General features: G+C 40.7%; 1 protein-coding gene across 19 annotated transcripts in view; it reads left to right on the top strand.

Moving 5' to 3' along the window:
• The first annotated feature begins 1,835 nt into the window (after positions 1-1,835).
• The window catches only part of sgip1a (SH3GL interacting endocytic adaptor 1a), a 67,818-nt gene continuing 56,594 nt past the window's right edge, over positions 1,836-13,059 (top strand). For 17 of the 19 annotated variants that reach the window (XM_046390687.1, XM_046390686.1, XM_046390685.1 and 14 more), the window contains exons 1-2: positions 1,836-2,003; positions 10,940-11,082. In XM_046390687.1, the coding sequence (XP_046246643.1) occupies positions 11,031-11,082 (52 nt within the window). In that variant the 5' untranslated portion in view covers positions 1,836-2,003; positions 10,940-11,030. The remainder of the gene's footprint in view (positions 2,004-10,939; positions 11,083-13,059) is intronic. The other 2 variants (XM_046390688.1, XM_046390680.1) reach the window with 1 other exon arrangement.

Below are 13,059 nucleotides of genomic sequence, written 5' to 3'. Positions count from 1 at the left end.
GAGTTCCTCTCAAAAAGTGCATCTCAGTGTAGACCACACTGTTTGACTGACAAGTAGCCAGTGACAGATGCAGTAAAAACTGCACAGCATCAAAGATTTTATCTAAAAATAAAACAGGAACTTGAAGTTCATTTGAATTGACTTTGTTTGCCAAGGCATTAATAAAGCACAACCTTAGCTTCCCGCTTAGACAGGTAGGGTTCCCCCATCAAACTGATCGGCATGTTCATGTGTGTATGCAGCTGTGTGTTAAAGGTGTGTACACATGCAGAGTGGGAATAGATGAGCAAGAGACAGAAAGAGAGAGAGAGACAGACCGCCAGACAGAAGACGCAGTGAGCTGGGCTTTTGACGGGGTTTCTCTCTCACTTCCTATCGCAGAGACAACCAAGTCCTCGCTGTCGATCAGGTTGCCATGGCAACTGTGCTACAGTTGAATACTGAGACATATTCTGCAGACATTTCTCTGTGGGATAATCTCCACAGTTACACGCAGGCGACGTCTCGTACAGCAGGTATACCGACACAGATAAACTCTGACACGCACAGTCGTGTTGCTCCGCTGAGTCCTTAAAATGTTTAACTAATTCTTTATGCAAAAAACAGAAAAAAGAAAAAAAATACAAAAAGGTAACGGTTCAGGCTTCTCAGGTGTGAACATGTGTTGTTTTTCTATAATAGCAATAGCATATTATTTGATAAATTAAATCTAAAACACCCCAATTTTACTGATTGATAAAATTATTTTTTCTTGTTACGAAAAAACAGAGTGAGCAGGTTTGCCAGTAGGCCCAGCAGGTCTCCTCTCCTACACACACACACACACACACACACACACACACATTGTCTCTAGGCGTAGTCAAACATGCATGCCATGCGTAACGACCAAAACAGTAACCGGATACGCACCAATCATAAAATACTGTAGGCTGCAATAGTTTACAAAATAAACAGCCTTTCCTTATGCTGGTAGAAGAGGAGGATCATCACGCGGATCAGGTAAAGTCTGCATGCTCTCGGGCCACGTTGGTCTCAAAGGCTAATACTTCACTTGTAAAAATCAGATACGACCGAACAGCGAGACACGTCCTTGTTATGCAACGCTATTGGGCCGCACGTCGAAACGCTGCGGGAGAGAAATTACTTTCCTCGACTGTTTTGATTAATTATTAACTGGGGGGTTCGTTGAGGGGCTGGCCAGATGTATAAATCAGCTCAATTAGTAAAACAGAACTTACAGTTACACGTTGCACAAAAATCCAAATCCAGCTCATTTGATTCACAGCAAGCAAAGAAATAACATGCAAAGTAATAATTTCTGTAACATCATTGTTAAGGAGCTGGTAGCCGGTCCTCCGCCTATAGGCTACACCTTTACACGTAGAAATGTGGCTTGGTATTCTGCATGTACACTAGCACCACTTAGTGCCTCTTACATACGCATCGTTTTTTATCTTTAACATTGTTTGACAGCTAGACTTAAACGTCAGATTTTTTTTTCCTAAAATATAACTTACAGGACCCAAAGGTTATATGATTGATATGACGAACACATTTCCTGATTTTCAAAAGGCTTCTATCCATCTTGAATAAAATCATTCCGTATACTGCACGATTAAAAGAGAGAGAGAGAAAAAAAAGATTCCCAACTCTTAACAATTAACTTTTAACGGCTTAGCGGAAGTGACACAACTTCTTCCTCACTATACGGTTAAGAAATATTAAAAAGTATAAATAAACCTTTACAAATAATTAAGACAAAAAAGAAAAGGTTAAATAAGATTAATATTTACCTAATAAAAAAAAGTTCAATTTTGTTGACGCGTCTTACAAGTTGAGCAGGAAGATAACATGTCACTTCCGGCGACCATCTTTCAGCGGTTGAGTAGAACAGTCGCAAATCTGGAAAAGCGTTGAAATGTTTCCTAATTGTGCAGGGGACATAATATCTTTGTTTTCACCTAAACAAAAGCTACTTTAAAGAACCAAAGGGCCAAGTTGCGGTAAGTACTAGTTTTATGACTGAGAAAAACAGAGGCTAACAGAGTCAAATTTAGACATCAATGCAACAGGTTTAACTGTTGAATGTAAAGACGAGCGTTAGATACAAGAGAGGAATTACCTTAATGAAGTCAGTTTGAAGAGCGTGTCATTTCCCACATTTCAATTATCCCCAAAAATTGGGGGAATACAGATAATATTTCATGGGTTTATCTTTTTTCTTGTAGGGCTAAAACTTTTTGTTGTGTGGAAATTCACTGTGGTTCCATCACTATTTGCCAGTTTCAATAATTTCAGCACATCTGAGCATTGAAATTATAAGTGTATTCCTGTGTGGTAAATGATACCAAACCAGAAATCCATGGAAGTAAATAAAATAATTTGCAGAGATTAATTTAGAGTCAATAATATACTTCCCTCAGAGATGGCCTGTGTATATTTGAATTAAATATTGTTCTAGTAACCATGGAAACCTGTGCACAACAGTTTAGATATTAGAGATGACACAGGAAGCTGGTATTAATTTGGTAACTGGGATTATCCTTTATCATACTTGTCTGAGTAAGGAAACTGGAAGAGGTGGTTAATCCCTGACTGCTGGTACGAATAGGACCTCTGCCACTGTATCTGAACAACATAGAATTTAACAAGTGAACAGAACTTTGGGTCTGACAAGTGAAAAGGGCCTTAAACCTCCTTTCTGTCTCATGTCCTGTTTTACCGGCTCTGTAGTCCAGTCATTTCATCCAGGTTGACTGGCTAAGGTTACAGCATTATGAGATTTGGCACCACTGAAAAATAATCAGCATTTGTTTGTAAGTAATTAGCTTGATTAATTATACTTGTGTGTTTTGTAAGAGCTGTGGCATTGATGCCGTTTAGTCGAAATATGTCCAGACGGTACAACAATCGGCAGCGGTTGATATTTATGTCCAGTCAAACTCTTTTGATGTGTTCTTCTTAATTTTGTTAGTTAAACTGAACAGGTGCTGCTGCATGTGATGATTCACATGGAGCTACACCTGAGCTGTGGGCCTTGCCTCCAATCCAATACTTCCATCCTGTATCAGTGGCAGTCCTGGCATGGACCAGCCACAGTCTGAATACTGCAGTCTGAGTCATTTTCAGCACATGCGCGTTCACTCTTTATAAGCACATTTTAGGTTGCTTTAAAGCATGTGTTGATGGCAGTGATTAAGTCAGAAACTTGTAGAGAAAGTTTGATACGCCCTTATATTTAATCAAACAGATAAAAGGAATGAAAGAAAATAAAGGATGTGTTCACAGTTTTTCAAGTCTGCCTTGAAAAAGGTGCACATATGAATTTCAACAGGTTTTTCTTGCTGTAATCATTCTTCTTGTTCATACTGGCCGCAAGAGATCCCTCCTTAAGATAATTCAGTTTCAGTGTAAGTGGGGCACGAAATCCACTGCCTTCTTTGTGTACAAAAATACATTCCACATCGGTTTCAGTATTCTGAGCTAAACAGATCAAGTGGATATATTCCCAAGTTATAGTGTTTTTAGTACAAATTTATCCCTGACAACTGGACCTGTCCTGTTCTTTTAGACAGCAGCAGAAGACATTTAACAGATGTCTTTTAAACAAAAGTTCAGTGCAGATGTTAGACGTAGCTCTGGGCTTGGGGATATCGCGTTGGGACTGCTAAAATATCCCAAAGGCCTCCTGCAAGAGCAAGTGTCGAAGCAGAGTGAGTTCAAGTAGAGGCTTGTGATATGTGGGAAAGGCCGTGGGGGAGAGGAGGGATTGCCAAGCTTGAGAGTGATGAGTGAGGAATGAGGTTTCAGTTTTAGGTGGACTTGCCCTGGGAATTCAGCCTGGGAATGTTTCCGATCTCTGTTTCCTGTGTTGAGCTGTGAAAACCCTCAAATGCAGCATTATCAGGTAGTGGATTCTGGGCTCTCCTCATGGAGATTTTATTGTCCGTACATCACATTGCAGCATAGTGGACTATTTGGAGGAAAATGATTAAAGTGAAATCTGACTGCAGACCTGAATTCATCCTAACTCTTTCCTTGTGCTGGAAACACAGGATGCTCACTGGAGCTTTGACAGTTAAGATATTCATGTCAACATTAGATTGGTTAGAAACATTAGATGTTGAGCCATTTTTATTTGGAAAAAACAAAAACAAGCAAAAAAACCCAAAAAACAGATGAACTTTTTACTCCAATGATTAATTGGGATTGGTATTCACAAATGAATGAGAAACCTTACTGGAAAGCATATGTACAAGTGAAGTAAATGAGCAACACTCACCTAGAAAAAAATCAACTTTAGTCAGTGACCTTAAGCAAGGAATTGAGTGTAATAGCCTTTTGCATGTTATCTCCCTGTGTCCTGAATAGACCCTGAACGTTTGAGCAAGTGGAAACAACTATAGAGGTAAAAAATGTCCCCTCAGCCGACTCGCATGGTTAAATAGAGAAAGTGTTGTTGTTGCTGCGGTTGAAGAAGGAGTGAGTCATTCATGCTGCTTTTGCCATGGATTTGTTCATGGGGGAAGCCTAACAGTATGTGTGGTAGTGTGGAGGAGAAAAGTATTTCCTCCAAGTATCAGTCATACAGGCCTGTCTACACACTTGGGAAAACACGGACGTTTCCCACCTGCCAGTCGGCTGTGTCATAATTTATGTGCATATTTCTGTTTTGTATACAAGACAAAGTTGAGTTTTCTGAATACATTGATCAATTTGATCAAGTCGCCTAACTCAAGTAGCCAGTCCTCCTGTTATTTTTTTAGTGTTTGTGAGCAGGGATCCTTCATTTTGTTCACTAATTATTTTTAATAGTAGAGAGATGTCAAATTTAATTGGTGAAAATTTGTGTGTGTGTGTTTCGAAATCACAGATGAATTTTGCTGTGAAACAGTAGCTTACTAAAAAAGATCTGAAGGAAAAGGACAGAACATCCTGGGACTACAAATTCCTTTATCAGCGGATATCAAAATTAAATTTTCACATTGAGGTGGGTGTGAGGCAATAAAAAAAGATGTATTTTGCCAGTGTCAGAAATGTTATTAGAGATGGTGTGGTAGTCGTGTGTCTGTCGGCATCACAGAGGCTGCTCATTTTGAGGCAAGAAGTGTGTGTGAGGGATCTGGGTGAGCTGCGTGTGTGTGGGTGATCTGCAGCTTTCTATGAAGGGAATAGGAGAACATATGCTTTATTATTTGACATTCAGGAGATGGTGTGAAACAAGTCAGAGATGAGTAAGAAAGAGCCGGGCATGCTGTGCCTTCTGTGTTGCAGTGCTTACGCATTTATGTACAGCAGTACAGCGAGCTCACAGTACAACATGACAGGCAAGTTAGCTGATAGACGTCCATCACAGATACACAGATATCTTCAGGAAAAAAATAGATTGCATTGTGTACATGATGTTTTGGACCTTCATTTATATTGAGAACTATATTTTGATTTTAGAGGTTAAATATACTTATATTTATGTGTATCACATATTAATTCAAGTTTACCATGTTGTGCTTTAATTTGTAATATTAATTGATTGATGCATGTATTGGTTTTATATTAATTTAATTATTTAAAATTTGATGCTGCTTACCTGTAAAAAATAATAATAATAATAATAAAATCAAATATCCTGCCCCAAACGCGCAGACTTTTCACGACTCTTTCAACACCTGAATTTTGTGTTTGTCAAAAATGTTGGGGGACAGCAGCTTAACTTCATTTATTAAGATAAGATAAGATGAACTTTATTGATCCCACAGCGGGGAAATTCACTTGGCAAAATTCACATGGCAGCTCGCAAGAACAGAATAGAGTGCAAAAAGCAAAAGTGTGCAAAACGGTTTCAAAAATAAAAGAGTTATAAATTAACATTATTATTTTAATCTCCCAACACGCAGACAAGATTGATCAGGATCCAGTGTTAAAAGGATTAAAATTTTTTGTCCTTCTACACATCCCAATGGTCACACACACACAGTCAAAGTTCATGCAGTGGAATTGTTTGAGTGAATCAGCTGAATTCCTAATGAATCCTGAGCTCCATCACAGCTGCCTAAAAATATTTATTTCAGAAGCTAAAAGTCTAATTCTGTTTCCTTTGGAGCGTTTCCTCTGTCCTGTCAAGTTTATTACTAAAGCCTTTAGTTTTGCTGCTTAAAAGTGCCACAGTATTTGCTGCGGTGACGTTACTGTGTGCATGGAAATGTTTAAAATACTCAAAGCTGCCTCTCTGACGTAAAGAAAACACTCACATAAATGCAATACAATACACATTAAAGAAATCAGCTGGAAAGCTTCGGCTGCTCCACATAATTTAAAGTCAGTGTAGCCCATAGGGACTGGTAGAGGTGCAGTGAAATGTCCATATGGGTGTCGGTCTTTAAATCAGAGAAAATAATCCGTTTGGGTGTGTTGGGGTTGGTGATTTATGCGCGCATGTAAATTCGGATGAACTCTTTATCTTGCCCCACAGTTTCTCTGCATCCTCACACAGAGAAAGCTAAGGGTGGTCAGGTATTAAAGTATTTCCTGTTGTTAGAAAGATTCAGGGCTAGTAAAGACACATTCATGGCTAAAGGCCCAAAATCATGATGCTGACTTTGAGTCTGCCTCATGACCGTCTTGATTATGTCAGAGGCAGGTTCACTGTTCTCGCCGCTTTGACGTACTGTCAGATAGAGCAGATCTTAAAAATCTATACTCCTATTTTAAGATGCCTCATGAATTATGGGCTCATTTTTAAATGCGTCATTGGGAGGCTGATCTGGGCTGTTACCAGCAGATCACAGCGCGCTCACACACGCACACACAGACACATAACCTATATTAGCAACTTCCCTGTGGGTGTCCAGCCAAACCAGAGTGAGCCAGTAAGCAAGCGTGGGCAAATTTTTCTGTTTTGTGTTTGTCCAAAACTAATCCAGCCATGGGGTTGTCTGTGAGTGTTTTGACATAACTCTGTGATTTTCTGTTCCCACCTCAGCTTTCGGCAGGGGAGTCTTTTAGCTCAGTGTCTACTTTAAGGGGGTCATTTACCAGTGGAATGGAACCAGACCTTCCACAATATCAAGTTAAAATTGATTGAACTTGATTATCTGTTTGTACCTTCCAAATGATCTGTTAGGGAGTATAAAACTCATCCCTGTGCTATTTTTGTTGTCTTTTAAAATACTCCTTTGAAACTCCCTGCAGTGAGTTCATCTGACTCCATTCTGTCATCTCAGCCTGGCTGTTCAAGCAAAAGGCTGGTCCTCTTGGGAGTGGTCTAATTTAAACTTCTCCACTGTTTATAGATATAAGCTGATTGTATAGCAAGTTTGGGCTCTGTTTATTTAGGCTTGGGCCCTGTGTGCAAATGGTAATTGGTGTGAGTAAGAGGGACTTATTGGACTGGTGTTGACATCCTGGAGACCATTAGGGAGACCACAGACCAGGCCGGCCCAGTATCAGAGGGATGAGCTCATCTTTTCCATCCTCTGTTCTGAGGCTTGAGGGAGGATGGGGTTTTCAGAGGGGGTTTATAATGGGGGGTTGGCTCTGGTTGGGGTCTTGGGTCAGAGAATAGTCCAGGCTGACAGTATTTGTTAATAAACTGCCGCTACGGGGCAGGGAGGCAGTGGGAAATGTAGTCATGCTGTAATTTAAGTGTCAAGCCTCTACAAGTTGATTTTCATTTTGTACCAAAGTGACCCCTTTTAACTGTGCCTTTGGGTGGATGATATAAAGTCTTGCTGAATATCTTCCACTGTGACCATTTGTGCTACCTTTAATACTGGCTAGCTAGCTAACTGACTGGCCACTGACTGATAGATCGCCTGACCTGGCACCAGAATAAAACCCATCAGTACTCTTTATCCCAGAGACAATGGTTATAATGTTTTTTCTAAGCTAAGTCTTGCTGTAAGAACTTAAATTTTTCAATCATAGGCACAGCAGCATCAGACTAAACAAGCCAAATTCACCTGGCAGCCGGCCTTCTCAGCATCATTAAGTAATTAGGAAGTGGGTGCTAATTACACAGAAAACCTCGCCTCTTTATGTACTGTGTATGTGTGTGCTTGACCCCCTGGGCCGGGCAGCTTGTGGGGTAATGATGACACAGAACATTATGTCTGTCTGGCAGTAACAGACAAAGAGCATCATGAGTGGCTGGATGGCACGTAGGCACTCGACATGGCACTCTGCCATCACCACGCCTTATCGCCGTGCATGCCTTCCCCTACTGCTGAGTGGAGAGCGAGTTGTTTTGGTTTGACTGCACTCACTGCTGCCTAATCGGTGGGTGGGTGTTTGTCTGTGTACATTTAATGACTGCTCCCTAATCATCATCCCTCATCAAGGCACTCTGGGGGTGGGGAGAGATGGAGCGGTTGGAGGTTTGCAGGAATATTGCCTCAGCACTGTGCAGGAAATGGCACAAGGCCTTGGGACATGAGACGTGACAGTTGCAACATGAGCTCAGGAAAGTCCCAGTATAGAGATGACGTTGAGTCAGAGGCATCAAATCAGTATAACACCTGCTCTGTGTCGACTCGCTTCAAGCTTAGAGTAGAGTACTCATGAGAGGTAAGTAGTGACAAAGGACAAAATGCAAAAAAAAAGAAAAATGTTTATAGAAATACCTAATATGAATACATATTTACTGCTAACTGGTGTATCAGTGTTGCTTAGCTGTGAGTGAACCTAATGATTTGATAGTAGGAGAAGGGTCACCAGTCTCTCTTTCTGTTGGCTTGGTTCATCTCACTGTATGGTCGTGTGCCACTGGGCTTTCCCTGCACCTCAGTGCCCACTGAGTCAGTGTCAGTATCCTGCACACCCCAGGAAGTGTGGAAAGGGATAGTATCTCTCTGAATTGTCATGAGCTGGTGACCTGCATACGGATAAAATGCCTAATCCTAATCATTTCAGTGATAAATTGCTTAGTCTGTAAATGTCCAGTGTGGGGTTGTTTAGTGGCATCTAGTGGTGTCTTTGCAGATTGCAACCATGTGAACAAAATGGTTTAATACTTGCTGTTGTTGGTGCAAATAGAAGAGCGTGGGATAGAGTGAGGATAGAACTATACATGCATATACAATGCATTTGATGAATGATCAGCAATTCAGGGACCTGAAATGGCACCAGCTTACTTAACCTCCGCACTCAGTGATTCTTCACTTTCCTGATGATACTGGCAGATGCCGGCCTTTTTAACAATATTCATACGGTATCAAACTGATGACCCATTTGAAATCAAATGTTTGCTCTTGGTTAGAACACTTTGGGACCTGCAAACAGAGGCAGAGATATATCGCCAAAAAATGGTGAGATTAGAACAACACTGCACCCCACAGGCGAAAGGCATGATGAAGAGAAAGTAGGTCAGAGGGAGGAAGGTATACGGTGTGGGTGGGGGTGGTGGGACTGGGGCTACAGATACAAGGTAGAGGATCTGAGAGAGGGAACATGACAGTTAGATGGGGTGGGAGTAGAAAGAAGGTTTTCATTTTATTTTCTGTCTGCTTCTCTTGAAATAAACAGGCTAACTTCACACAGGTTTCCTCTATCTGAGATGTATATGAAATGTGTCATAAATGAGAGCATCCTTGCCCATGGTCTGTTTCTGAATAGTAAGTGCTGTCTGTCTAAATGCCAGGGAGACGGCTTGACTCTCAGGAGGGAGTGCTTCACTGAGATAAGGACCAGCAAAACTGTAGCAGTGAGCTTGAATGTGACAATGAAGTGAAATGTCATTGGTGTCACTGCAGGCTTCAAGCTTATAGTTTAACACTGAATTATTATGGACCACCTGTACCACCAGAAACTCAGTCAAAAATAGATATTCTTCCTTTCATTGTATTTAATGTGTGTGTGCGCATATCTGTGTATCTGTACGATACTACAGATGTCTATTGCAAACAGCATATTTTACTGTCGTTGTACTGTTCTTGAAAAATGAATTTGAGAGCAGCTGTAGATGTGGATCAGAGATGGAGGGGCTGCCGCAGGGAAAACAGTACCGTGTCAAAGTGAACAGAAGATGGCGCCAGTAGCATGTAATTTTGGGGCTGTTGTGAAGTAAATCAAATCAATTTTGTTCCAGTTCATATGTCATTGACAATGTTGTTTTTGGCTGTCCAATTATCAGGCTACCACTTCACAATTTATAGTATAATATTTTATTGAACGGATATATATTTTTTTTGTCTGTTTCTCAAGTCAATCGGATGCTTAAGTAAACTTCAGAGGAGAGAAAAAAAACTGAAGTACACTGATTAATTTGCAGCCTTTAATCAGGTAAACAATATGCTAAGATTTTGACACCACTTTGTTTTCATCAAAGCAAAACAACAATGTTTGACTTCTGCATGTTTTTGTGCAAAAGTTTCATACCTTTAGTAGGCCAGATAGAATTGTGCTGGCATCTGTGAAATCATCCAAGGCTGCTTTTTTCACATTCAGTAAGACATGCGAGGCACCAACTACCTGAAGTTAAAAGTCCCAGAAATCAGTAAAGTAATGCACAGTTAGGCAGTATAGCCTCACTTATCCAGACCCATCATCTGGAGTCATTTTCGGACTTTTAAAAAGTTTGGCATTTTGAAATACAAGCAAGAGTGTGATAGCAGTACAGATTGTTATTACGTGCATACGTTCAGTCTCAGATATTTCTCTTCTGTCAGCACTGCACTCACGGTGTATGTAGCTGCGTGTGTCTGCGTGTGCTGCAGTAAAGGACATGTTGACCTTCACTGCCCGACTTGTCCGGACTCATAGCCACATTACTATTATCCACGGGTTGTGTTTCTGTGCAGTCGTGTATGTGCTGTTGCCGGTACACTTGCTTTTGATAAATTACGGGCTAGCATCTGCATCGGCGCATGTGCACGTCCTCTGAGCAGCTCAGTCTAGCGGAGTCCTTGGTTACTCCTCATCCTCATCTCCCTCTTCTCTTTTCCAGGGAAAATCTTCAGTCATCCATTTGTCATCTCCCTTCTCCCCCCTCTGTCTGGCTGGGGTGAGAGCAAGAGGGTCCCTGCAGTGAGCTGTAAATGGCTGAGGAGCTGTGTACCGGCTGGTTTCGCATTGTTGCAGGTACAGTAGGTAAAACCCCTTTCTTAACCTATCAGTACAATCTAGCACCTCTTCAGGAGTGAGAATGTGGGTTATCAACATAACAGAAAATAATGCGTTTTGGTCACTTTTCTTCTCCGTTTTCTTGTTTTAGTTTTTTGTATTCTCAGTGGGTTTACTCTAGATTATCTGATGCGTGTGGTGAAATGGTTAGTGTGTGTCTTATTGTGAGTGTATGGGCTTTTACCATATTGGTCTTTCTGATGCTCTGTGTATATGTAGCCACCTGACTACTTTTTTTGCTGACCTTACTGATATGTTATTGCCGTAACACTTTATTTGTGTGATTATGTGCAGTTCTGTGTACACTGTGTATTAGTAAGTTCACTATGCAGTGTGCCTTCTCAGAAAGTGCATCACTTTAACACTGTCATTTAGAGCAGAATACAGAAAGGGAGTCAGAAGTTGTGAGAGAGGAAGCACGTGATATTCATGGCCTGAAATGTAAGGTCATTATTTAGGTCTTTGGAGAGGTTGCCTTGTTGATGTCAGTCTGAAGTGTAAGAACAGCACTGACAAACAGCAGTTCTACTGGCTGTTTTTAGTGCTATTACTGAAGTTGATGATTAAAGTGACCATATGAGGTGTACTAAATCAATTTTTCATTTTAGGTTTATTTTTCAACTTCAAACTTACTCACTGATTGACTGCTTATGATTATCATCTGTGACTGTGCAAGTGCTGAGAGCAGTCCTGTTAACAAGCAGTTCTGTATAGAGACACCTACTGCATATGTGAATACAAAATAAAAACATTTAATTTGGATAAGCAAAACTGCTTACGTGAAAAGCACAGTAGAACTTGGCAATGGCTATTATAACTTCATTTGAGCGTGTCAAATCTGTAAACATAGAAGGTAAAAGCAAAGGCAGACTGTAATATATTGAGATCATTTTAAATTCTATATTAATTTAAGTCATTTGACTTATTTTCAGCTCAGAAATGATATGTAATATATATATCTCATTGATGTTTTCACTTCACATGTTTTTTTATATTTGTTAAGATGCTAAGATGATAATGGCGCACAGCCACTAACACTTTTGTGTCTGTTTTGCAATTTGACCAGCGTTAGTATTCATATGAGTGGGATTTTTAAAGGTGGTTATAAATGGCCTCTCTCTGGTATTTTATGGAGGAATTGCCCCTGTAGCGTGGTTATGATTACCTGTTCCTGTCCATAGTAAATGGAAGCGTGTGTCTTTATCGAGGCTGTTCCACTCCTGCTGCTCCAAAACAGAGCTTATAGGGCATTAGGCTTTATTTAGCAAATCCCCCTCCCTTCCTCCTCCCTTCTCCCTTATTGTGCATTCCTCCACTAGCTGGCATGGTAGCATTTGTCAGGTGCATAATCAGCAAACATATCTCTTTATTTGTACACATAAAAATCAGCCTGGTTGCAACAGATATGCCCAGTACAGTGTATTGGTGGTATTGCAGAACACTGAGCAAATATCTTTTCTCCTTTAGCTGTGAGGCCTCAACTGTAGCACAATGACAAATATATATCATGACTGTCACTGAACACTAGATGGCAGTGCAGGAGAATGTGCTGGTGAACCAAGCAGGAGTGAGACAAGAGAAGTAATATATAAGAAAATGGAAGAGGGAAAGGGAAATAGTGTAGAAAAACAGAAAAGATCAGGTCGATAAGAAGGCAAAAGATGTGGAGGCAGCAGATAAAAGGGTGGAGGGCAGGAAAGTCTAAATTACAGCTTTAGAGAGAAGGTTGAAGTGGGGGAAGGGAATTAAAGTTGGGGGCAGGGTGGGAGTGTGGGGACCCTCTCTTCAGGAGCATCTGCTGGGTGTTAAGACAGAGGAGCTTGGCTAGGAAAGACAGAGGGATGAAAGGAGGGAGGAGGCAAGTGACAGAATGCTTCACAGAGGCAGTTTGACAAAAAATAATGAGGTAAAAACAAGGAGAAAAAAAGGAGAGATCAGGAAATA

This window comes from Scatophagus argus, chromosome 6 (assembly GCF_020382885.2).
Source record: "Scatophagus argus isolate fScaArg1 chromosome 6, fScaArg1.pri, whole genome shotgun sequence".
NCBI lineage: Eukaryota > Metazoa > Chordata > Actinopteri > Scatophagidae > Scatophagus > Scatophagus argus.
Note: the sequence above shows the minus strand (reverse complement) of the source record. Positions and strands in the feature narration are given on the sequence as shown.